The 25,424-nt window shown below is 46.8% G+C and overlaps 1 protein-coding gene across 4 annotated transcripts in view; it reads right to left on the minus strand.

Moving 5' to 3' along the window:
* Positions 1–11,654: 11,654 nt before the first annotated feature.
* The window catches only part of SRL (sarcalumenin), a 134,005-nt gene continuing 120,235 nt past the window's right edge, over positions 11,655–25,424 (minus strand). For all 4 annotated transcript variants that reach the window (XM_019507553.1, XM_019507554.1, XM_019507555.1 and 1 more), the window contains 3 exons: positions 18,463–18,579; positions 17,269–17,502; positions 11,655–16,124 (listed from right to left, as the gene is read on the minus strand). In XM_019507553.1, coding sequence (XP_019363098.1) covers positions 15,313–16,124; positions 17,269–17,502; positions 18,463–18,579 — 1,163 coding nt within the window. In that variant the 3' untranslated portion in view covers positions 11,655–15,312. The remainder of the gene's footprint in view (positions 16,125–17,268; positions 17,503–18,462; positions 18,580–25,424) is intronic.

The following is a 25,424-nucleotide window of genomic DNA, read 5'->3' on the forward strand; positions in this document are numbered from 1 at the left end:
AGACTGTCTGGACCCCTGTTTCTTACCTGGGCATTCCTTGCATTTGTCACCTGTCTTGCTCAGGTGGTGTCTCCTCGTCTTCCTGCAGCCCCCTCCCCCAATGAGGCTAGTTTAAAGCTTGCCGTATGAGTTCAGCCAACCTGGAAGAGAAGACAAGCTTGCCTTTAGGAGAGAGGTGAAGCCCGTTCCACCCCAGCAAGTCCCCTGCCCGAAAGCATGGGTCATTATCTAGGAACCCAAGGTTTGCCTAGTGGCACCAACTGCATAAGCACCGGTTGACGTCACTAATACAGGCCTCGTGTCGCCGTCCCCGCCTACTCACCGGAAGAAGAGAGGAGAATACCACCTGTCTCCCCTTCTCCTTAAGCTTGTCCCCCAGAGCCTCAAATTCCTTCATAAGAGCCTCAAATTCCTTCATAAGGAACACAGAAAACCATCTGGTGTGGAGGAGGAAGCCAGGGAAGGGAAAGATGCATTAGAAATGATTAGGAGAATTTCCCAGTCTGCCAGACTGCTAGGCTCTGCATTGTCTGTGTTGAGCAGTGTGGGCTATCTGGCCCTGTGCCGTAAGGGCCAATGCACACAGTTGAGACCATTCTACTTCCCCTGCCCAGGTAAGGGTAGCATTTTGTCCTAAGTGGGCTCTTGTTCATTCAGTGCTCAGATGGGCAATTTCTGGGGAACTTGCAGGTGCTATAGGAAATTGTGCTGATCTATCAGAAGATGGAACTGGATCAGTACCAAGAAAGTGACCCTATGTGCTGTGCTATGCTGTGGTGTGCTGTGCTGTGCTATATGGGGTCTTGGGGAAAGGTGCCAAACCAAGGTCCTGGTCAGTTTGAGTTGCTCTCGATCACATTAATTTGAGCAAGGGTAAGGTATTAGCACCAGAGCCCTGGTCACTAAGGCTGTGCGAAACTTCAGCAGACGTTTCATTTTGGAGATGTTTCAGTCCATTTCAGTGCCTGAAACCCCGAATTCAAATCAGAATGGAAGGCTCCAAAACATCTCTGAAACAAAACAGAAACATTCAAAATATTTCGGAATGTTTCAGATGTTTCAGAACATTTTGGAGGCAGGTTTGCAGGGAAACAAACTCAGAAGAGGGAAGAGGAAAGAGGAAGAGAAAGAGAAAGAGGAAGAGGAAGGACTGCTGTGATATTGACATCTGTAACTGGCCAGTATCTGCAATCTGTCCCTGAGGTCCCTTCCAATCCCAATGCTCTGGGGGAAGAATGGAGAAAAAACATGTAAAGCTGTTTGTGAACTGTTCTCTGCCTTTTGTGAGATCTGCCTTTTGCAGCACAAGCAGCAGAGCACAGCATCTGAAAGGTCTAGGCTGGTAGCAGTAGGTAGTCTGTTGCTACTGAGTTGTAGCCAGCCATTAGCCAATCCTTTCCCACTTACCCTTGCCTACCATCACTATTGTTAATTCCTTTGAAATAGTTCTCCTGGAAGCAGCTGCAGTGATCGGCCACAGCGATCAGCTGCAGGCCCCCCCCACCAGGCATCGAGATCTGCTGCAGGGGGACCCCCTCCCCGGGCAGCAAGACTGGTCGCAGGGGGGGCATGTGCCCCCCTGGCTAAGGCGGCACCAGTTGCCCATGAGCAAGCCCAAAGGGAAGTCCCCCTCTCACTCCAAAGCCCCTGTCCCCTAGAAGCAGAGGCAGGTCACCCTGGACCAGTGGGGAAAAGGTGGAGGGAAAGGGGGGCACATTCCAAAGGCAAGCAAGATCACCCAGAGCATTTTGGAGATGCTTGCTCTGGGTGACCAACCCTTCTCCTTTCTTGAGCAGCCAGGGTTCAGGTGGCTCATGGCACTTGTGGCCCCATCATACCATGTGCCTGCATGCACCACCTTCAGCAGAACAATGGTACCTTCCCTGTATGAGGCATGCAGGGAGTACTTGAGGGAGGAGCTATGCAAGGCAGGTTCACAAGTGGCCTTACACTTCATCTTGGACATCTGGAGCAGTGGGTGTAGAAATCATGCCTACCTCTCCCTCACAGGGCACTTGTGCAATCAGTCAGACCATCGGTGGGCTCTTCTTCAAGTGGAGGTGATGGATGAGTCCCACATGTCAAAGGAAATCATGGGGGGCATGAACTGCCTCATTGGGCAGGGCAAGCTCACCTGCGGGTTCATGGTCACTGACAATGGGGCCAATATGGTCAAGGCAGTCCACGATAACAACTTTGTTGGCAGGCGCTCTGAGGCACACAAGTTCCACCTCATAGTCAGGGATGCCTTGGAGGGGGGCAGGGCTCCTGGTGGTGGTGCCATCACAACCAGCCAGCTCATTTCAAAATGCAGGAATGTGGTGGGCTACTTGCACCAGAGCATCAAGGGGGCAAGATACTGTGGGACAAACAGGCAGAGCTGAGCATCCCACAACACAAAATCATGAAGGATGTGAAGACTTGGTGGAACTCCACATACCTGATGCTGGAAAGGCTGGCGGAGCAACAGAAGGTCATCCATGAGATGTCCTTGCTCGGGGAGATTGGGATCAGTGACCCCCTTAACAAAATGGAGTAGGATACCATCTCCCAGGTCTTGGAGGTCCTCAAGCCCTTCCTCGAGGCCACCAAGAATCTCAGTGCTGGCAATGCCCTCCTTAGCCAGGTGATCCCCCTAGTGAAGGAACTTCAGAACCAAATGGAGAAGTTCCAGGGGATCAGTGTCCCTGGCTGTGGCAAGCCACTATCACCAGAGGTGCAGGCACTGTTGAAGCGACTGAAGGACGGCATCAAGAAACTGCTGGATCCATTGTGGTCCAGTACAGTCCATGTGCTGGTTGTCATGTGTGACTTGAGGGTGAAGGGGAGTGTGTGCACCAGCAAAACCCTGGATCAGTAGACAGAGGTGCTAGTGAACAGAGTTAGGGAGACAGAAGGGCAGAGGCAGGGGGATGTGGAACAGGGGGAACCATTGTCCCATGCTGGGACTCCATCCACCAGCCAGTCTCCTCCACCACAGGCATGCCAATGTGGGCCAAGGGCATGGCTTCCATACTGGGGTCCAGAGGCACCAGACCCCAGCATTGGGCAGGTAGCATCAAGGCCTCAGTGGCTACCTATCTCACCAGGGACGTGGAGCCACTGCTTTGTGACCCCTGGGCCTACTGGGCAACCTGCAAGCAGATGTGGCAGGATCTGGTCACAGATGCCCAGGAACACCTGTCCTGTCCACCAACCAGTGTTCCAAGTGAGAGGGTGTTCAGCATTGCTATGGGTGTTGTGACATCCCACCGCACCTCCTTGGATCCTGGTTTGGCAGAGCAGCCGGTGTTCCTCAAGATGAATCTCCCACTGCTGGGGTTCCCCAAGATCCACATGTAGACAGAGTGAGTGCCACTGTCCTCACTCCTTCTGCACCTATTCCCTTTTTTTTTTTTTTTATACCATTTAATGCTCCACTCTCAGAGCTGGAGGCAGCACTCACTGTATCACCAGCCAGCAGGGGAAGAACACTTCTCTGCTGAGCTCCTGTGTCAGGACAAACTTGGAGGTATAAGCTGGGGTTATGGGGAAGGAGGAGGCCCCAGGTCCTGGGCATGACCTAAAACTGAACCCTGCCGGGGTTGGGAGGCCTGATGGGACTGTTAGTGGCATGGCAGCCCCCAGGAAATCCCAGGACTGCAAACCTCCCTTGTGAAAGGCGGGTAGGAGGCGCTTGAAAATCTCCAGCCAACACATACATGCACAGTCCTGGCTAGAGAAAGCCCAGACCTGTAAAATCTTTGAGAGGCCTGGGGCTTGCTGGTTGCAATGGAGTTGCAAGGCTCCAGGTGAGCTGAGCTGCCTGGGATGCCATGTGTGAGGCATGGGCCGCAGTGTAGGGCAGGTTTTCATAGATTCATAGATTCATAGATTCATAGATTAAGGGTCGGAAGGGACCTAGTAGATCTTCTAGCCCGACCCCCCGCCAGGGCGGGAGAACAACAAAAAACCCCAAAAAGAGAAATGGGACTCAAACGAGTCCAGCCAGGTAGGCATCCAGCCTCTTCTTAAAGACCCCCAGGGTAGGGGCCAGCACCACTTCCCTTGGAAGTTGGTTCCAGCTCCTAGCCGCCCTAACCGTGAAGTAGTTTTTGCGGATGTCCAATCTATACCTCCTCTCCATCAGCTTGTGCCCATTACTCCTTGTTATGCCAGCGGGCGCTAGGGGAAACAGAGTCTCCCCCAAACCCCTCTGGTCCCCCCTAGTGAGTCTATAGACAGTCACCAGGTCCCCCCTTAGCCTTCTCTTGTGGAGGCTGAATAGGTTCAGGTCCCGCAGTCTCTCACTGTAGGGTCTGCCCTGTTGTCCCTGGATCATGCGGGTGGCCCTCCTCTGGACCCTCTCCATATTGTCCACATCCCTCTTGAAATGGGGCGCACAGAACTGGACACAATACTCCAGCTGTGGCCTGACCAGCGTCGCGTAGAGGGGGAGGATCACCTCCTTGGCTCTACTCGAGATGCACCTGTGGATGCACGACAAGGTCCGGTTAGCCCTGCCAACCATGACCTCGCATTGTCGGCCCATGTTCATCTTGGAGTCAATAATGACTCCAAGATCCCTTTCTGCCTCCGTGCTCTCGAGTAAGGAGTTCCCCATTGTATAAGTGTGCTGCTGGTTCCTACTGCCCAAGTGCAGCACCCTGCACTTGTCCGTGTTAAAACGCATCCTGTTCCTGTTAGCCCACCCCTGTAACCTATCCAGATCCCTCTGCAATCTCTCCCTCCCTGCTAGCGTGCTCACCTCCCCCCAGATTTTGGTGTCATCAGCGAATTTAAACAGGTTACTTTCCACCCCATCATCCAGATCGCTGATGAAGAAATTGAACAGCGCAGGCCCCAGGACCGAGCCCTGGGGGACTCCGCTACCCACCTCCCCCCAGGTCGAATATGACCCATCCACCACCACCCTCTGAGTGCGACCCCTCAGCCAATCTGCAATCCATCTGACTGTGTAGGCATCGATGCCACAGTCGCCTAGTACGGAGCTTGCGAATGGATGTCACCCCTAGACATCAGGGGCCTAAATGGGCAGCCTCCCACCTTGGTAACATCTGAACTGCTTTTCCATCAAGGTGTGGCAGGGAAGAGAGGGGTGGGCAGTTGGCCCAGAAACAGGTGGGTGGGAGCATGCCTGCAGTTTTGACCCTGCTGTGGCTTAACACATACACATGACATGAGTTTTGCTTTCAAGACTTTGGGGTGCAGTTTCCCCAAACCCCCTGCACCTAGCTCCTTGAAACTTGGCAGGCTTTGTGCCTTCAGAAGGGGCTACTATTCCTGCAAATTTAATCTAAATCAGGCCAGAAATGACAAAGTTAGAGGCTTTTTCGGCCTTCCCCACTATATCCTATGGGCAAAATGTTGAAACAGGGTCGAAACGGCGAAACTGTTTCAATGGAATGGAATGGAACAGCTGTTTCGAATCGAAACAAAATTCAAAATGGAACACTGTTCCGGCAAAATGTCCAAACGCTGGTCCAGACAGAACGCTGCCATTTCGCACAGCCCTAAATAGTACCACACTATACGGCCTGTCCATCAGTTCCCAGATCCTACGTTTCATTTTAGCCATAGGGCTGAGAAGCCCCACATAAACATGTCAGTCCCCTTCCACATTGCATTTAATCAATTTCCCCCCTTTTTTCTATCATTTTTTCCACCTTCTTATCTAGTTCTCGCCTCAAAAAAGAGGGCAGACAAGCAGCCTGACTGGCTAGCGAGGGACAGAGGTATGGTCTCAGCAGCCTGCCCCAGCCATGTTGACCACTGGTTGAGCTTCCTCAGGTAAGACTGCAGTGCTAGAGGACAAGCCTGGGAAGCCAATTGCTTGGAAATGTCCATGCTTTCTATGTGACTTGGGTTCAGTAGTCAAGGCCTGTAGTCCAATGCTTTGCCAGTGAGGGTTAAAGTTCCCAGTGCATTACCCTGTTTTAGTTCAGAATAGATAAGTGTTATGATCCTTTTTGGTTAATAATCTAAGGGGGTCTTTAGATTGGGGGATCCAGATCCATCTCCTTCCTCCACTGAATCCAAGCTTGGGATCTTGAAGTTATGGATTTTCCATTCCACTTTATTCATCAGCCTTCCTGGGACTACTTCCCATCTAACCTCCATTTGGTCATACTGTCAGGAGTAAAACCCCCATGGTTCTGGTGGGAGCAGTGTTAATCCAATGCATAGTGTGTTGCTGAACCCTGTTCACAACTCTGTCCCCAGAACAGAAGGTACTTCTCCAAGGCTCCTTTTCCCCACCAGCGGGATGCATGTGTGACACTGAGATGGGGGGCAGTATGCCTGAATCAAAGAGACATTGTATTGTTTTGAAGGTGTCACATACCCTATAACTTCCCTGTACTATTATCGTACAGATGCCAGTCTTCCCCCTGCCCTGTCTTTGCTTCATTCATCCAGACCTCAAGCCTTATCTAGCGCCAGACCTGATATGATTGTGCCTTTGCCTCTCACTACCTGGCTAGCCTTACTTTCTTCCTGAGCTCACATACACAGCCACATCTCACACTTCCTCTGTCTTGGACGCACACTCTTTCTCTCTATGTAGGTCATGTCTCAGTTGTTGGCACCTTCTTACCTTTCCATTCCAGGGTGGAAGAGATGCTGCAGGAATGTGTTGAGATCAAGGCAGGAGTGGGGGCGATCCTGGACTGCCATGAGAGAATCCAGTCTCATAGGCTCTGCTCCCTCCCCCTTGCCTCTCTAGGGTTATTCAGTGTCCTTTTCAGAATGTTTGCAGTCATAACCAGACCTGTCTTCATTCCAGTGCAGGGGCTATTCAGGCATGTATCTGCTTGAATCCAAAGCAGGCAGAAGGGAAATACGTTCTGCAGCATAGAAAACAAACTTCCCTACCACTGGTGGCTCATCCCTGCTGCCAAAGGGTTTTTCTGTCTCAGAGTGGTTGCCTGGGATCATCTAATAGGGCTCTTTGTAAGAACCCACAATACAAGGAATTTGTACTCCATTTCTACAATGACAAACTGCAGCATTTAGAAGCCTATGCTCAGCCTCTAGTGAATACCATGGGGAACAAGCAGCAGGAACTCATGCTCCTGCTTGCAAGCAATAACTTTGACCTGGTTGGGCTAACTGAAACCTGGTGGGACCCTACTCATGACTGGGCAGTAAGCATTCAGGCCTGTACGCTGTACAGACATGCTAGAGTGGGGGGGGAAAGGGTGGGGGGGTGTTACTCTCTATGTTAAGGAGCAATACACATCTGTATTGAAGATGGGATCAGAGAAGGGGCAAATTGAGGTACTGTGGATTAGAATACAAAAGGGTCAGGGGGAAAGGGACTTGGAAGTGGGGGTCTACTACAGACCACCACACCAGGAGGATGAGCTAGACCTGGAATTCTCAAGGCAGCTCTCAGAGGCCATACGGTCAAGGGACATGGTTGTCATGGATGACCTAAACTACCCTGATATCTGCTGGGAGTAGTAATCAGCCAGATCTAACTGTTCAAGTAGGTTCTTAACCTGCACACAGGACCTCCACCTAACACAGGAGGTATATGATCCCACTAGGGGAAATGCTTTGCTGGACTTGGTTCTAGCTACAGAGAGGATCTGCAGTTACAAGGTAACCTAGGGGATAGTGACCATCAATTGATTGAATTCACTATCCAGTGTAGGGTGGGAAAAGTAACGAGCAGGGCAGAAGTGCTAGACTTCAGAAAGGCTAACTTCAATGTGCTCAGGAGATTAGTTAGTGAGGCATTGAAAATCAAGAGCATTGGCAAGATGGAAGTCCAGGAAGGGTGGTCATTCCTCAAGGGAGCAATCCTTTGGGCGCAGAAGGAAACAATCCCATTGTGTATTTCTGAACATGGATCAAGACAAATCTCCCAACTGCATTATAGATAGGCACAGGAGGAACACCAGCCCACCAACGGTCAGCACTGACCTAGTAAAGGGACACTTGGAGGGGCTGAATGTGTTTAAATCAGCAGGCTCGGATGATCTTCATCCAAGGGTGCTGAAGGAATTGGCCAGTGTCATAGCAGAGGCACTGGCACGGCTGTCTGAGCACTCCTGGTGCTCAGGTCAGGTCCCAGAGGACTGGAAAAGGGCCAATGTGGTCCTTATTTTCAAGAAGGGGAGGAAGGAGGATCCAGATAATTATAGGCCAGTTAGTCTCACCTCTATCCTAGGGAAAACTGCTGAAAAAATTATCAAGGATTACATTTGTGGGAGCCCAGCAGGAAAAATATTGCTGAAGGGCAACCAGCATGGGTTCATAGCAGGTAGATCCTGCCTGACTAACTTTGTTACCTTTTATGACCAGGTCACAAAATGCTTAGATGCAGGAGTCGAGGTACATGTCATCTACTTGGATTTTATGAAGGCCTTCAATACAGTATCTCATCCTTTTCTCATAAACAAACTGGGTAGTTGTGACATAGATGATTACATGGTCAGGTGGGTAGCAAATTGGCTTAAGGGTTGCACCCAGACAGCGGTGGTGGACGGGTCAATATCAGCCTGGAAAGATGGGGGCACTGGAGTTGTGCGAGGCTCAGCCCTTGGACCTGTGCTATTCAATGTTTTCATCAGTGACTTGAATGAGGGCATGGAGAGCACTCTGTCCAAATTCGCAGATGACACAAAATTATGGGGTAAAGTAAACATACTAGTGGGAAGGAATCGAATCCAGGTGGACCTGGACAGGTTAGAAAAGTGAGCTCTAAAGAATAGGATGCAGTTCAACAAAGACAAGTGCAAAGTGCTGCATCTAGGGAGAAGGAATCACCAACACATCTCTAGGCCAGGGGATGACCTCAGCAGCACAGCAGCAGAAAAGGATCTCAGAGTCATAGCTGACTCCAAGATGAATATGAGCCATCAATGTGATGAAGCAATCAGTAAAGCTAACCACACTCTATCGTGCATTAGCAGGTGCATCACGAACAAGACCAGGGAGGTGATACTTCTCCTCTATGTGGCATTGGTCAGACCACAGCTGGAGTACTGCATCCAGTTTTGGGCACCGCATTTCAAGATGGATGTGGATAACCTTGAGAGGGTTCAGAGGAGGGCCACTTGTATGATTAGGGGCCTGCAGGTAAGGCCCTGGGAGAAGAGACTGAGGGACCTGGATCTCTTCAGCCTCTGCAAGAGAAGGCTGACAGGGGCTTTTTGGCCATTTACAAATTCATCGGGGGGGGGGGTAGCAAGAATTAGGAGGTGCTCTGTTTACCAGGGCACCCCTTGGAATGACCAGGAATGACAGGCACAACCTGACAGAGAGCAGATTTATGTTGGACAGCAGGAAGAACTTATTTACAGTGAGGGTTACCAGAATCTGGAATGGGCTTCCAAGGGAGATGGTGCTCGCCCCTACCTCGGGGGTATTTAAGAGACGACTGGGCAAGCACCTGGCTGGAGTCATAGGACCCCAACGTTCTTTCCTGCCCAGGGCAGGGGGTCAGACTTCATGACCTATTGAGGTCCCTTCTGACCCTAACAACTATGAAACCTGCAAGCAGGTGATGTCCAAGTGGGGTAGAGGCACCTGCTACTTATCCTGCTTTTCTGTGATGGGAATGGAACTGGAAATGTGAGATTCCATCTTTCTCTCCCAACTTACCCCGCAACAAATAGCTCTCTGGTGGACTAGTGGCCTGACTCTAGGCACAGATGAACTCAGAAGCTGCCTTCCTGTCCTGGTGTCACCTACATCTGCAGGTGCGGTAAGGGTCTGCTCCTCCTCTCCTTTACATGGCAAGGTCAGATGAAATCCAATAATGTCAGTGTAACATTTTGGTAGGTGAGAGGAAATCCCAGCTCTGCTGGCAGAGAATGCAGGAATGACTGGACCGGATGAGACTGGGCACCCATCTAGTCCAGTAAAATCTCAGCAGCAGACAGATGCAGGATGTTCTGTCTTCATTAGCTTTCATCCTGGTCTGTAACGACTGGAGACTGAATTAATCCCTGAAATACAAAGATTACTGCCTGACCCAAATTAGCTGTAAATGTCCAATCCCCTTTGGAATCTTGTTTAGTGTTTGGTCTCAAACAGATCTACAGTTTAATCACGCACTGTGTGAGAGAGCACTTTTTTATTCAAACTTCTGCCTTTTATTTCCACCGAATATCACTTTGTTCTTGTGTTCAGCAACAGGGAGAACAGAAGGTTTAACTTCTCTAGAGCATTTATAACTTTAAATGCTTTTCTTCCTTGTCCTTTCTTTGCTGTCTTCTTTCTCAGGTAACAGTCTCCATCATTAAAATCTCTCATCTTGAGAATTTTTACTCGGCCTCATTCTCATCACCCATCTCTGAACAACTCTAGTTTAGCCATCCATTTTTTGAGATGGGATGTATGGGTCAGGCCCACTGATTAAAGGCATTTTAATATTCTCTTTATTCTCCACCCCATTCATTATGCATCTTTCACTGAGCCATTTTCATTGACAACCATATCACTTTCTCTGGAGATTTCAAGGATCACCCTTAACTCACTTGAGCCCCATACACTGCCTGTCCCCACCTATGTTAAATTGCTCAGGCTCTTCTAGGAATTGGTATGTCTGCTGCTGGTTTCTTCTTGTGCTTGGCTCTGATTATGAGCAGTAGAGACAGGCAGTATAGAACAGAGGGGCCAGAAGGTGCTGCTGGATTTCTTGTCCTAGGTTGTCCAGCTCCCAGGTGAGTTGTGACCATACTCAGGAGAGCAGAGGGGAAGACTAAGGGAGTGTTTGACCTTGGGGTGGGATGCTTAGGAGAGCTTCTGGGGATATGTTGGACTGCTGCCAAAGGTAAGCGAAGGAGTTGAAACTAGAGGGTAGTCCTGGAACCAGGCTAGGTAGCAGCATAGGCAAATCCCACTGCTCACAGCGGAGTCCACAGCAAACCTTAGCAGAGCAAGTGTGGGTTAAATTTGACCCTAATAATCCCCACTTCATAACTCCTGGGACTGTAACTGAACAGTACCTGTGAGGAGCTGAACGTGAAGTGAGACCTAGCAGCAAATCCCTCTATGAGGGAGAGCAAGGTGGTGACTCGGGCTCTGTGCCCTAAGGCCCTTTCCAGGCTGGGTTAAACTATGATGAGAGATGTTTGGTGAGGCCATCCCGACCCTGCAGTTGTGTGAAACAACAAGCAGACATCAAGTTTGGGTGATCGACTTACATCTAATGCCAAGCCCATTCACCAAGCCACGTGTTTTCAGTGTGGGGGAAGCCTAAGAGAGTCTCCCTTTCTTTGTGGTCTTACGGGAGGGAATCTCAAAATTCTTTTCTCCTGTAACATGAGGATATGGTATTGGAAAGGCTGAGAGCCATTGAATTGGGTGTCATGGGATTCTTCCCTTTCCTTCACCATCTCCCCCTTCCAGGTAAGCATAGTCTGTTTGCAGCATGCTGCTAAGCCATGAGGCTTTCTGCTAGCAGGAGGAAAATGAATGGCAATCACATGAAGGCATCTGAAGGCAGCATTTCATCTACGCTGGCAGTTAAAGGCATGACCTCTGGGATCTCTTTCCCTTTCTTTTTGACAGAAATTACTGGAAGCACAGCTGTCTCTCTTGGGGCCTACTCCTACTCTCGTAAGACATTTACAAATGTCCCAGAGCCTGGAGCTCCAGCAATCTGTGGAAAAATAAATGAAGCAAATATATCCCTGGAGTGTGTTTGGAAAATACTAGGTTTTATTAGATGGACTGATGTTCAGAATGACAATTTTATCCAAAGGCACATAATCATGAATATCTAATTGGGAATATATTACAGATATGTAATTTCTTCTAATATGTATGTCCAGTATCCTGTTAAAAAAAAGCACACAGCTGTGGTATTAACAATTTTAGTTTTGGGGGTTTTTTAAAGCAAAATTACAAGATCTCCAGACTCCCCATTTTCATTCCAGATGCATTTCCCACAGCTCAACAACTTCTCATTCACACCATGGGGTTGTTTGTTTCCAGTAAAGTTACTCTGGTTTCATAAAACAGAGGCAGTCAGATTGGTGGCAGGAGTCTGTAGTGATATCAGACTATGCCAGGCAAAGCAAGCTTTGAACTACAGGCCTTATTAGACTAACAGTCATTTGCTGTGGCTACACAAGTCATGTTGCATGTCAAGATGCTTGGGAAAAAAGGCTATCCAAAGTGTATCAGACTCCTGGCACTGCTGAATTGTCCTCAGCTAAGAGACAAATGCATCAGGCCATTTCCTTTATTTTCTGTCACAGTTGCCTCCCCACTTTCCTTAAGGGCCACATACTATCAGGTGGCAGTGGGTAAAATTTGGGGTGCAGGGTATACTTTTAAGAAAAAAATATTAATGTGAGTTACTATAGGAAGGCTTTATAGTGAGGGGAAGACCCATTCAGGGCCCTAGCTCTGGTGCTTTGCTTTTATCTATTGTGAAAAAAAGATGACATCATCAGGAACACACAAGAGATCATCATTTTTGAAGCCAAGCCAGCAAGACACATTTACCCAATGGAACATCCAGAAGGTGTAATACCTGCTGCCAGGCAGGTGTTATACCCTTGACCTTTCTCTCTGCTGCAGTGACTCTGGGCTTATATCCAACTGTGGAATCCCAGGCACACCACGATCCTCACCTACCCCAAAAGGACAGTAGTAGTCTTATGACCTACAGGATGGCTGCTAGTGGGCTAGAAGAAAGGGATGACAAGAACTAGAGGAAAGAAAAAGCAGGAAAAAGGGGAAGACAAAGTGAACAGGAGAAAGACAGAGGAACACAAAATTAAAATGGAAGATTTCAAACTAACTGTAATGTGCGAAAGGGGCATTAGATTGTATAGTCTGACCTCCTGCATAACAAGTCAAAGAATTTCCCCCAGGTATGCTGAACCTAAAGATTGCAGAGAAACAAAAAGGCAAAGAACCAGCAAGAAAGATAAGGCACCCAGAAAAGTCTGATGGCCTTATTTGCTTGCCATATCTAACTCACAATGAGATGCCAGCAGCAGTGACAATATTAGCACATTTCTGATGGTGTTTCTTTTCACTAGTTACTAAGAAAATCAAGCAAAATAGGACAAATGAGGGAGGCAGCAGGTAAGCTTAACAGGACAATAAGAGGTGAAAAGAAGTGGGTGAGACACACAAAGGAGGATATGACAAGAAATGGGCTAATGTAAAAAAGGAGAAAAGAAGAATAGAAGTGAAGGCAGTGCAGGTTTGAGACTTTGCTCCATTCTGACTCATGCATGCATCACTTCTCTCTTTTTGCTATTTTGGAAGCCAGTTTCTCTCACGCCTCTTCTTATCTAATTTACGGCCGGCCCCCTTCCTTTCTGTGCTGTGCACAGAATCCCTCAGCATGAAACTTGCCCTTTCCCATTACTCATCTATGTACTGGTACCTGTACTCCTGCACTCAGCCTCTGGGGTCCTTGCTGGATTGACTGCACAGTCCTGCATGGTAGCACATGTGAACCAAATCAAGGATCCATGGAGCAATGTCTGCCAGACATCACCTGGATCATTTCAAGGAACGTTTAGCATTGAGGTTTCAGCACAAGGGGAGCTGAGTCACTAGCTAGTGTGGGGTGTTCCTGTTGTAGCCTGAGCTCCATTTCTGTTCAGGTGTTTGGGCTGGACATATGCTGCTCTCCAGACCCATGATGTTCTTATGACAGTTTCAGCTTAGCACCTCTCATGTTCTTTTTTCTTTTAGAAAACATACATGTCACTTCCTTTGTCTTTCCCTTGCCTTACATGGCATGCTCATGACTTTTGTTCCCAGATGGGTATGGCCCACTAGTATGTTACAGTAAGCCCTTCATTTCCAGTTTTTATGAAGACCAGCATCATCTCTGGTCCATGTGACAGGGAGAATGAGGAGGAAAGGCCATGTAGCAAGCCTCATGCCTTCTAATGCACCATTCAACATCTAGGCCAACTTCTGTCTATTTCTTCAGTTAGTTCTTATCTCACCAACCACCTGTGCTGGGTCATTCTGCCTAAGACAATACATCCTTAGTTACAAGGCCTCTTCTTTTTCCCTTGTGCTGTACTCACCAGGTACAAAGCCCTATGTATGCAGAAAGGCTGGCACTGGTTCTGACGTTTTCCAAGCAATATTCCTTTATACTGAGACTCACAGTTTTGAGTGTTGTTGTACCAGGACCGGGAAACAACATGACAACCAAATTGGTTAAAGTATGACTACAGTCCATATAAAACAGGCAACCTTCTACTTCCTAATCTACAGCAAAAAGACAGGAAGAAATAAAGGAGACCTATAGAAAATCACAGTGTCCCTGCGTTTCTTCAAACAGAACAAAAATGCAGAGACCTGACTGAGAAAACATGCAACACTGGCATAAATGAAGTTAAATTGCAAATCAATTAACCCTCTGAGCCCTGGTGAGGTCTGTGTTTGATTTGTCAACATAGAATTTCATGAAGTTAATAGTATCTGCATACACTAAGCACCCAGCCTCTGGGAGTGACTGATGCTTTCAGCTGTTTTCTTTAGCATTCTTTTACTTGGTTTATAACCCCCGTCTCAAGCAGTGGTTATAACCAGTTATCATTACTGATTCAATTTCAGTCTCTTTCTTTTTCCAGTCCAGACTTCCAGATCCCCCATGAAAGCATTTTGGATCTAAAGCGATATGTTCTTAGAGATTGGACCAAACCTATTTTAAATCCCAACCTGTGGTCCTGGGACAGAGTGGGCTAATATCTGTGTGAATGTTAAAACTCTCAGTTAGAGGTCAAATGTTATCCAAGTATAGTGCATTAAAGCACTGAACCTGATGGCCTACAAGTCTGGGAAAGAAAACACAGATTAGTATTAATCTACAGGGACTTATAAAACCACAACCCAATACCTGCTTCTCACCTGAGTCTCCTTCCCCAATGGTGTCCCTCTCTGATTCTCCAAGGTATCAAGGTGAGTCCACCCTGCTCGCATGCCTGAATCCCTATTTCTCACTCCCTGTCTTTTATAGTGTATGCAAAGGTTGAACTGCTTGTTCCATACTTGGGAGCTTCTGTACCAGTGAAAAAGCAGCTACAACTCTAGGTCACCATTCATTTGCTTTTACTTACAGCTTACACATTGCTTTCTGTTTGAAATAACAAAGATAAAATATCAGGAATTCACAGTTTTTATTCTCTTTCCTATGCCCACCCAACTCCCCCCTGCCATTGATGTCAATGACTCAAAGTCCTCATTGTACAGTAGGTCTTGCCAGTGTGGCACTCAAAGGGTTAATAAACCATGGGGTGTTTTTTTTTGGACAGATAAGACATAAGCTGATTCACCAATAGGAGCACATAAATTATTACATTACACACCATGTTATGGTTTTCTATAACGGTTCTTTGGAGTTTCGCCACAGCCAGTTGTGTCACAGGAGAGAATGCTGGGCTTTTTTCCCAAGCCAATATTTCCCAAGAGATCAGGAAGCTCATTCGTAATGGCCTTTTCAATCTTCTCCAAGAAACATCCTCCAATGTAGGAACACTGTGAAGAGAGCAGCTTGAAGCTGGTGATGGGATTGATTCCAAAGAAGTCCTTATAGGCCTCACGGTTGGGCAGGTCAAACTTGCTGACATTGGTCTTTGCCAGAATGGACTTGAAGATGTAGAACTTGTCAGGATCTTCCACAATGTCCTTGAATACCAGCTCCCCATCACTAAAGAAAGTCATTTTGTCCTTGTAGGTCTGCAAATAGCGGTCTACCAAGAGGGCATGGATACGAACCCTGATGGCATGTTGGCGGATGAAGGCAATCTTATTCTCCAACCTGTTCTCAATCACCTGATTAAGGTCTTCCAGGAGTGAAATCTCTTCCTTAAGGAACAGATCCTGGTGGGTGTCTGGCTGGTATTCCAGGGGCCAGAATGAACTGACATAGACCCTGGGTGGTTCAGTGACATTGATCAGAGGAGCCAGGCTCCAAAACAAAGCTCCGTAGACTCTCATGAGCTCCTGAGTGGCTAGGCTGTCAGCTTTGTTCAAGATGATTCTGATCTGAGACTCACGACCCTTCAATTGTCGAAACAGCATCTCCAGTTCCAGGCCCACGTCCAGCTTGGTAGGGTCAAAGACGACAAAGATAAGGTCAGCTCTGTCAATGAACCACTGGCACACATCATTGAATGGGTAACCTTTGGGAGAGGAGAGAAAAAAATCCAGCAGAAATGGACTGACTTCTATATCTGACACAGGAACAATTGATTCATCTCATAATAGAGACAAGACAAAACCCACAGTATCTCAGGCCCTGTCAGACTCAGACCTGTATTGTGCAGTAGGAAGCCTTGGATTTCTTAGCTAGTAAAACTGGGTAAAAACCCTTGTCATAAAACCCCCTATTGATGCATACTCAATTGGCAATGCTGCCTGTGTTGCATTCTGACCCCAGTAAAGTCAACAAGAGTTTTGCTACTGCATTAAAAGGAACCAAGATGTCACCCCTAGGCTTAAGCTAGAAATTGGAAGGAAGGGTGTAGAGATGCCATTTACTTTGTTAATCAATGCTCTGATATATTTAGAGAGGATAATACCAATAGCATAATAATATTATATTTCAATAATATACTGTAATAATTGAATATGATACAAATATTTTATGTATTTTTTCTGCTGATTTTCATCTCTGAGACCTAATTGCTGGAGGAGTTTGTATTTTTCCACTTGTACTGTTGGCCCATCTGGAATTACACTCCTGCTCATCCCCTTCCAAATCTGCCTTTTTTCCTTGTTGCCTCTACTAATTCTCCATGTTCTAATTGATTTCTAAAGCCATGGTTGACCCCATCACTGCTGACTAAAATACTTAGTCTGTGGGATAAAAACCTCAGGATTCTGCCCCAGATGTCAGATAGATAACTGCTGTAATGCTAATAGTCTGGTGGAATGTATCCTATTGTATTCTTTAGCACACTGGCTTTGGCAGAGATCTGCCCCAGACTAACAAGAATATGATTTTTAAAAAGCTGGAGAAACTGCAGTCCATGAATAAATAGCCCATGAGCCACGAATCACCCCCATTCTACTTAAGTATGTAAATATTGCACCTCCAAACTAAAGATGAAGGTTTCTGCATATACTCTAAATACTGGGCATGTCTCTTAGGCCTCTGCTTTGCTGCTATAATAACCCCAAGTAGGCACACTTTTGATGTCCCTGAAATGTTAAAACTAAGCCTTTGTTGTTAACCATAAATCCTCTTCATTGGATTTTTGTTATCATCCTGGAAAAATATTGCCACTTCTAATGCTCCTCAAAATGAACAGAGCAAATCACTACCTCGTTCCTGTTGCTTGCGGTTTTCAATGATTCCCGGTGTATCCACAAAGGTGACCCGCTCCAGAAGTTTATGAGGCACTTCTATCCCGATCAACTTCTCCAAGAAGTTCTGCCCAAACTTTTCGAGGGGTGAGAAGGAGCGTGCGCTGTCAGCAGCCATCACAATACCCTCAATGGTCTTCAGCTTTGGGCCGTGCATGATGACAGTGAACTCAGAGGTAGTGGGTTCTGCCCCTGTCCAGAAAGGAGACAAGCAAAACTCAGGCTGTGTTGCAAAGTCTAAGCAACTGGCTAGATTTGGACACACCCTCTGGCTGAGACTCCCCATGGAAGATACATCTTAATCATGAATATAAAACAGAGGATCCAAGCATCAGTGATTACCAGGTGGTGTCAGAGCATCATGCAATGGTATGCTGCATGAGTGTAGGAGGTATTATCTTCAGGGCAGAGTCAGGGTTGAGATGCCTTAATTGTAAAAGGCATGACAGAGACCCAAATCCTGCTTTGCTTCCATACCTTGATTATCCCAGTTCACAGATCTCAGTACGGAGCTTAATTCCAATGTTCTATATGTAGCTGTGATTAGGGATCAAAGGGAGTTATTAAGAAGGTCTAGGAAATGTCATTCCAGTTGTTAAAGCAAATTAATTGGCTCAATACAAGGAAGGAAAGGAGAGAAGAAAAAGGGCAAGTTCCCCTCATGATATGATGGTTCTGTTGCTGGTTGGTAGGTTGCCTGCACTGCAGCACTTCCTGGGTTGGAGGATCTCAGCCATGGTCCTCTGGGCTGTGGGAAGTGAGACTGCTGAAGAGGCAGATGTACTGCTTACTCCCTGATGGGAGCCTCTGGGAGTTATGAGGAGGTTGTGCTGTCAATCTCCAGGCAGGAGGAGAACAAGGAAACCCATTTCTCTCCCTGAAGCTCTCTCTCACTGTTACTGGAGCAGGTTTCCTGACTCCAGAAAGAATGACTCAGGACCTCTTTGTCCAGCATCATAGCTGTCATGAGAACCTGAAAGGTTGTAATAAGTAAAAATGGAGATTTATGAGAATGGGGCTGAGACCAGCTGCAAGGTAGATTTACAAGTGATGTTCTGGCTGTGACTGAATGAATACGTGGACTTAGAAATGGCAAGCACTGGCTTGTACCTTTGCACAGCATAACAATGGAAGAGTCAGAGCACATGCTACCTGTGTAGAGCTGGTAGGGTGTGTCATCCAGGCCTAGGAGGTAGTTTATCATGGTGGATTTGCCAACGCTCCACGGTCCCAGGAAGAGCACCATCGGCTTGGAAGTAATCTCTCCATCTGCAGACAGGGCAAGTAACAAAGGAAGTAAGCAAACAATTTAATTTTGTGCCGCGTGAGCAGCATTTGCCCTTTTAGGTCGCTGCTGTAATGAACATCCTGTACAAACAACAAGGCATTGCTGGGGAGTGTGAATGCTTAGCTACACATTCCAAACTCATGGAAACATCCCACAGTCCCTACTCTTCAGCCATTCGCAGGAGCAGGGCAGAGCTGCTGAGCTGAACAGGGAAAGGGTCGGTGTTACACATGTACAGCCATGCTTCTTATTCCTCTATATTTTTGCTTATCTTTTATAACCTGCCTCACTGAGATGTGAGAGATGGATTAGATAGGCCAGCCCATGCCTATTCCAGTTACCATACAGGCTTGACTCTCTCGGCAGGAGACTCTCTCGGTGCTGTCAGTCATGGATGAGGTAGAGGAAATGAACTGAGTGCAGCTCCTCTCCACCCTTCCAATGCCTTCTGTCTGCTGCCTGCTTCTGCTCAGTGAGTATTTGATGTCCTGTATGAACAGCTGAGTATATGGTACCCTGGCAGTAGTGCTTTCCACAGGGTGTCATAGCACCAATTGTGGCACATGACTGGGATTGAGGCTTGATCCAGCTTTCATCAAAGTCAGTGGGCAAACTCCCACTTTGTACAGTTAGAACAGACCTTCAGACTATGTTTACCCGATAGTGTGCATGTGTGTGTGCATGCTCAGGGAGGAGGGGGGATTCCAGCCAGGACATATTGCTGCTATGGTGTAGACATACCCTGCATGACCAGTGTTTCTGTAGCAGTAACATATGGGAGAACCAGACTCTTCTCAGGGCTTACTGTGCTTGAGAAATCTCTTGAGCAGAGATGGACAAATTAGGGATAATTCCACTATTAACTAGCATGCGGTAGTCAAAGTATCACCCAGCAAGAATTTAACTGATTCCGTCCCATCTTGGATTAATGCAGATGAGTCTTGTGGGACTGACTCTTTCCAGATTACACAAGGCATTGAAGGGAAGGGTTTTTATTTTTAATTCTACTTGGAAAAAAAATATTTATCTGATGAATTTAGAATCAATTTTAGAGACCCCCATTTTTAAAGGCACCAGTAGGTTCAAAATGTGCTTGCCCCTGCAACAACCAGTACTTGTGCAGGATTGGTAACTGCAGCATAATGGCTTCTCTATTGTGCACATGCAAGTGGTCAAGTGAGAATGTTTGTGTGGAACAGATTCACAGAATTTTGCAACTGCCTCTTTATATCTTCTTTAGAATGAAACTCAATTTGGATTTTGTCAACCACTCAGCAGTCTTTCTCAGGCTCTGGGATACCAGAACTGCAGCTAGACAAAAGGATCTGTCATTTATTCAATTTTGTGCAACCATTTAAAATACAAAATGTTATTGTTATACAGACCAAAGTGATATGCGCAAAATTGTGGAAGGGGCACTGCTTCTCAGCACTTTGTAAGCAAGGTCAATGCCTTGCCCCAGGAAGGGGATAAGTGCTGGTTCCAGTTCCACCATGTGTCAGATAAAGATCTGTTGTTCACTCACCTATTTTTCCTCCCCAACCTTTTGAGGCCTTGGTCACAGCTACCCTCTTCCAGCTGGTCAGATCCCCCTTTTACATATGGGAAAACCAAGTGGAGCAAACCCCTGCAGGCTTTGAATCAGGGTGGAAAAAAGATGCTGCTGGTTGCATAGCATGATACAGCCCAGCACCTAGGACTCAGGGAGAAAACTTGCTGGGAGCCCCATTGAAATAATGAGTTTTGTCATTGACTGAAGGAAACAGGATCCAGGCCTCCCCAAAAAAGTAGCCCTTATGCAAATAACTAGTCCAGCTGAAGCCAAGAGAAAGCCTTGCAAAGTAGAATAATGGTCTTGTAGGATCAGACCTGAAGCCACCTGCTGAGAGGCAAGAATTAACATCTCCTCTGGGCAGGGTGATGCAGATGCTTAGAACTTCCCAGGGTCTGGCCCTGATCTACCCAAAAGCACTCAACCGAACCGCATATAGGCAGAGAAAAAATCACCCCTCCCTGTTGCTGCCAGTGCTGTGCAAAGGAGCCCCCTAAAGAGCCATACTGTTTGCAATAACTACTGTGAGCAGCACGTCAAGTTGTGCTAGAGATCAGCTGTAGCCATCGTTCTCAGGTGACCCACGTCATATGGCATTCCCTCCTATTCTGCTTATGGCTGGGCCACAGGTAAAGGCTGACAGGTCTGTGACAGCTGAGGCTAGCACATGTGATCGTCACAAATTAAGCTTGCATTTTCAGGGGTAGAGATCCTGGCTTTGATCTTTGCTTTCACTCATAGATTCAGTGTTATGGTAATACTTAGAAGGCTTATTTCCCTGTACTAAACTGAAGCCATGGCATAGCCTGAACAGTGGAGGGAACATGTTGAAAATAGTTAGACATCCCATCAAATTTACCCTGTGCATATTACATATATTCATTTATGTACCATAACTCAAATAATATATAGTACTCCATATAAGAATAAGTGGTTATTAAAAAAATAAAGCAAAATGTATAATGGAATGGATGTCATGTTGACAGCATACACAGGGATGGATCTTGAAGAAAATCAAGGAAAGGAATGATTAAAACTAATGTGTTGTTATATTGGGAGTAGATATGAATATTTTCACTAGTGTCTCAAGAAGCTTAATAGATATAAATGAATTCACCCTTTTTGCTGACTCCCAGTCAGGGCAGCACTTATACACCTACAGAAAGTCCATGTGGCCTCTGAGGGTGGTGATTTAACTTTATATATTGGAAAACAGAGGGTAAGCAGATTGCCTATGGTCACCAGCAAGGCTAAGTGCTGTCAAGAGTATCAGGGATTTCTCTCTGAGGGGGGCTAAAACTAGGAGGAAGAGGAAGACAGATTTACAGCACAGGCCCCTCACAAGGCACATTTTGTCCCCTTGACCATGTCTACATGAGATGCTAATGTGCAGGTGTTACTGGGCATTTATTTAGTACTTATAAACAAGTACTAATAAATGTGCAGTAACCCGAGTTACTGCACAGTAGTGCCAGTGAACACCATTTTTGTGACACTACTGCACAGTAGCGTTGGATCACGGTTTTTGCCACAGGATGCTACCACACAGTAGTATCGGGTTACTGCGTAGTCAGTGTCTCTTGTAGACACAGCCCTTGTGCCTCGAATTACCTCAGACAGGCTTCCCCCAGCTTCTTCTCTTTCGTCTGGTTGCTCCCCTTTGCTGATCTCCGGAAAGTATTCTGTCCCATTGAAATCAATGTCAGTTTTGCCAAGAACTTCAGTGGAGCCTTCACCTCCTCTTTCACAACTCCTGAATCTCAAAAAGTTCAGCTTCAAACTGCTCTGCCACTGGCATCTGATCCCTAGCACCTCACAGGAGGTGTTTATCCTGCTTCACATCCCCAGTGACACCAGCTTGTGAGGTTTGGTCTTTTGTGTCTTTTACAGTAGTTGCAGGAGATGTCATTGAGTGGGATATGGAGGCTCCTTTCTTCTTCTCCATCTCAAAGCCTGATTTTTCTGCTTCTGCAGTGCTCCCAGATTAGGGAATGAGAGGTCAAGAAAGGCCCCTGGAAACCAGGTACACAGTCGCCACATTTATCAGACGCGGCCCCACATTTGCCTTGCCTCCCCTCTGCACTGCAGTGCTCACATCACTATGCATAGGAGCTCAGACATATGCTTTAATCAGAAGCAGAGCTATGGATTCTAGGGGCTGCAAGTAATGAAAAGTAATTAGTTCTAGTGGCAGCTACTGCTATGTGTGATCAATGCCCAAGTGGCAAAGAGGAAACTTGCACACAGGAGACCTAGGGAATGAGAATCTATCACTTGAGAAGCAATCTCAGCCATACATAGAGCGCTGAGTTACAGGAGATCAGCATTGTTCACTGTAAAGTGCCCATGGGAAGTGGAGAAGTGATCAGCATGTGATCAGCATGTGTGATCCAGCCTATCACCCAATTCTCACCTTCAGCTAACATAAAAGCAAACCATGGCACCCTGCAAATTGCAATGGTACCATAAGACTGCAGCTGGCAGGACAATTAGGGCTTGATTCTCAGAAGTGCTGAGTACCCACTACTCCAGCTGAAGTCTGGAGGACCAGCAGAACTTCAGGCAGTAGAGCTCTTCTGTCTCCTCTTCATTCCCTTCTCTGGCTCTGGCTCTGACTCCTCTCTCTCACATATCTTTTCCTTTCTCCCTCTTTAAACTTAAAGAACGAACCATAACAAACAATAAGTATCTAGCAGCCTCTCATCCAGTGTCTGGTAGCTTGGAATTCCTACCAAATACCAACTACATGCTGGTAGTTTTATTATTTTGTGAAACACTGTTGATTAAAACAGTCTGAGCAAGCAGATGGAGTTTCTAGTTCTCCAAGGTACCCCAAGATGCTTTGTTGGTAACTGTCAGGCCCCCTCTACACATTACAGGTACGCACAATTAATTGGTTAATTGTGCGATTACCTTAAGGCCAGCTACTTGTGCAAAGTACTTATCACATGATAAAAAGCTCCAACCAGCTTTAAAGGTAGACCTCAAAAATGTGTACTAGTTTTATAGCTGGTAGCTATTGAGCTTTAATTTGCAGGTGTAGCAGGGTCTCCCCTGCAGCTGGGAGCCCCATCAGTTGACAGGGCTCCCAGCTGCTGGGGAGACCCTGCTACACCTTGCACCATGCTGGAGTGCACCATGCCCAGTGTGAAGCCCCTGGGCCCTGAGGATTGGGCCAGCTGTGATCTCCAGGGCTCAGGGGTACATGAATCCCAGATCTAGGGGACTGTGGTTGCCTCTCTCCTCAGGGCCCAGGGGTTTGTCTCTGTTCTGCCCTGGAGAGTATGGCTGCTGCAACCCCGTGTCTGGGGGTTTCACATACCCACAAGCCCTGAGAATCATGGTTGCCTCAATCCTTATGGCCTGGGGCTTTATGTACCCCTGAGCCTTGGAGATTGTGGCAATAAGGTGATATGCACCAGCAATAAGGCGCAATGGGATCTAATGTGCAATCGCATAATCACACCTCCTATCATGCAAGTATGGCATGGCAGGAGGCCCGATTATGTGGCTTGCATATTAGATCCCATAATGCCTTTACCTACATGTGCAGAGGGGGCCTCAACTGCAGAGCAGGGAGAGTGCCTTGGTGGGATTCGATTTTTGTATTACCATATGTTTTTAGTGTGACTCTATCAAAGCTAAAGATTTTCAACAGATGCAGAGGGCACTGGGTTCATTGTATTTTCTCTAATCTCACCAAGATGACTTCGATAAAATTAAAAAAGAAAAGCAGGGAGATTTGGAGCCACTCCAGTTAAAGGACTGAAGTCAGTGAGCAAAAGAAATTAACAGTTTCCAGCCAAAAGCAAGAACAGCAAATAATCAAACAGTTCAATGGGAGCTTGTAAGCAAAAATGGCCCCCACTCTCCCAGGCAGAGCAGCACAACTTTTCACTTTAACAGAAAACTCTTCCCAAAATTGCAGGTTCACCAATCAGGAGTCTCTTAGTGTTTCATTTAGTTGTGTGCTCTAAATGTGTAATGCCTCTGCTAGTTTCTTCACTGACATGCACCATGGGAAATCCAGCCGAATGGGTTAAACCGGTGGTTTTCAACCTTTGATCTGTGGACCCCTGAGTGTCAGCAGACTGAGTCTAAGGGATCTGTGAAAGATGATTATGATCAATCAAAAGTATGTGAATACCCAGTCTTACAATTCAAAGGAGTCTGCACCTCCTTTCAAAATTTTTTAAGGGTCCACAAATGAAAAAAGGTAGAAAACCACTGGACTGGACACTGGAGGATGTTGTTACAGAGCCCACAAGATAAAAAATCTTGTGAGGGATCAAGAAGAAAGTAGGGCCAGCTGGCTACAGATAAGCTGTATTCAGAAAGAGAGGAACGTGTCTGAACAAGTTATTTTTGCCCTGTTTGACTCTGATTGGTGGACGCTGAATTTTGGATGCTTATCCCCACCAATCAGAAGGGATGTTGCACCTTAAACAGAACAGATTTGTTTTGGACCAAAGCAGCATACCAAAGCACCTGGCCAAAGAAGGCCTCAAGCCCTGTTCACTGTCCTCATACTGAAGCCAAGTGGTAGAGAGGATTGAGACCTGAAGAAACAAACATCTGCACCGTGTCATGTGTACCTGGTTTGTAAGAGGAAGGAGGGTAATTTCTAAGGACAAAGGGACATCAACGGGATAAAGTAACTGGAGTCATTTCTTCACTGGAGATGGGAGAATGAGAGGTCTCTCTGTCCTGCCCTTGGTGCTTTCAGCATATTTTCAGAAGTGCTTCATATGCAACAGGTCAACATGAGGGGGAAGCCATGATGGCCCTGCTTGGGTCCCCAGGACAACATTCTGGGTGATGCTCTAGGATACAAGTGCTTCTTTTACTACCTAGAGACTCAAATTAGCATTCAGATGCTTAGCGGTGCCAGCTGAGAAAGTATATCAGCACTCAGCTGCATTTCTGGGATCCCTCCCACACGCACATCTCAAGTCAGATCTTGGCCCTGTGGTATGGCCTTGAAATGGGAATTGCAAAGAAGGGGATACAAAAGAAGCAGGCTAGCTTTTAGTTACCAGCAACCCTCTTCTGATATCTTGGTGTGGCTTAATAAATCTGTACTTAAGTAGAATGTGGGTATCAGTGAAAACATAGCAGGCCTAGTCCAGCTGTGGTCCTAACTGCAGCCTTGAACAGCATAACACCAACAGCACCTTATTTGTCTCATGATTGATGCTTAGGCTAATCCCAAATTCAGGTGGTGTGGATTTGCCCTCACAGGTACATGGCAAAGTTCTGGATGGTAACCTGAAG

The sequence above is a fragment of the Gavialis gangeticus genome, unplaced genomic scaffold, assembly GCF_001723915.1.
Source record: "Gavialis gangeticus isolate Ggan-Ray unplaced genomic scaffold, GavGan_comp1, whole genome shotgun sequence".
NCBI lineage: Eukaryota > Metazoa > Chordata > Crocodylia > Gavialidae > Gavialis > Gavialis gangeticus.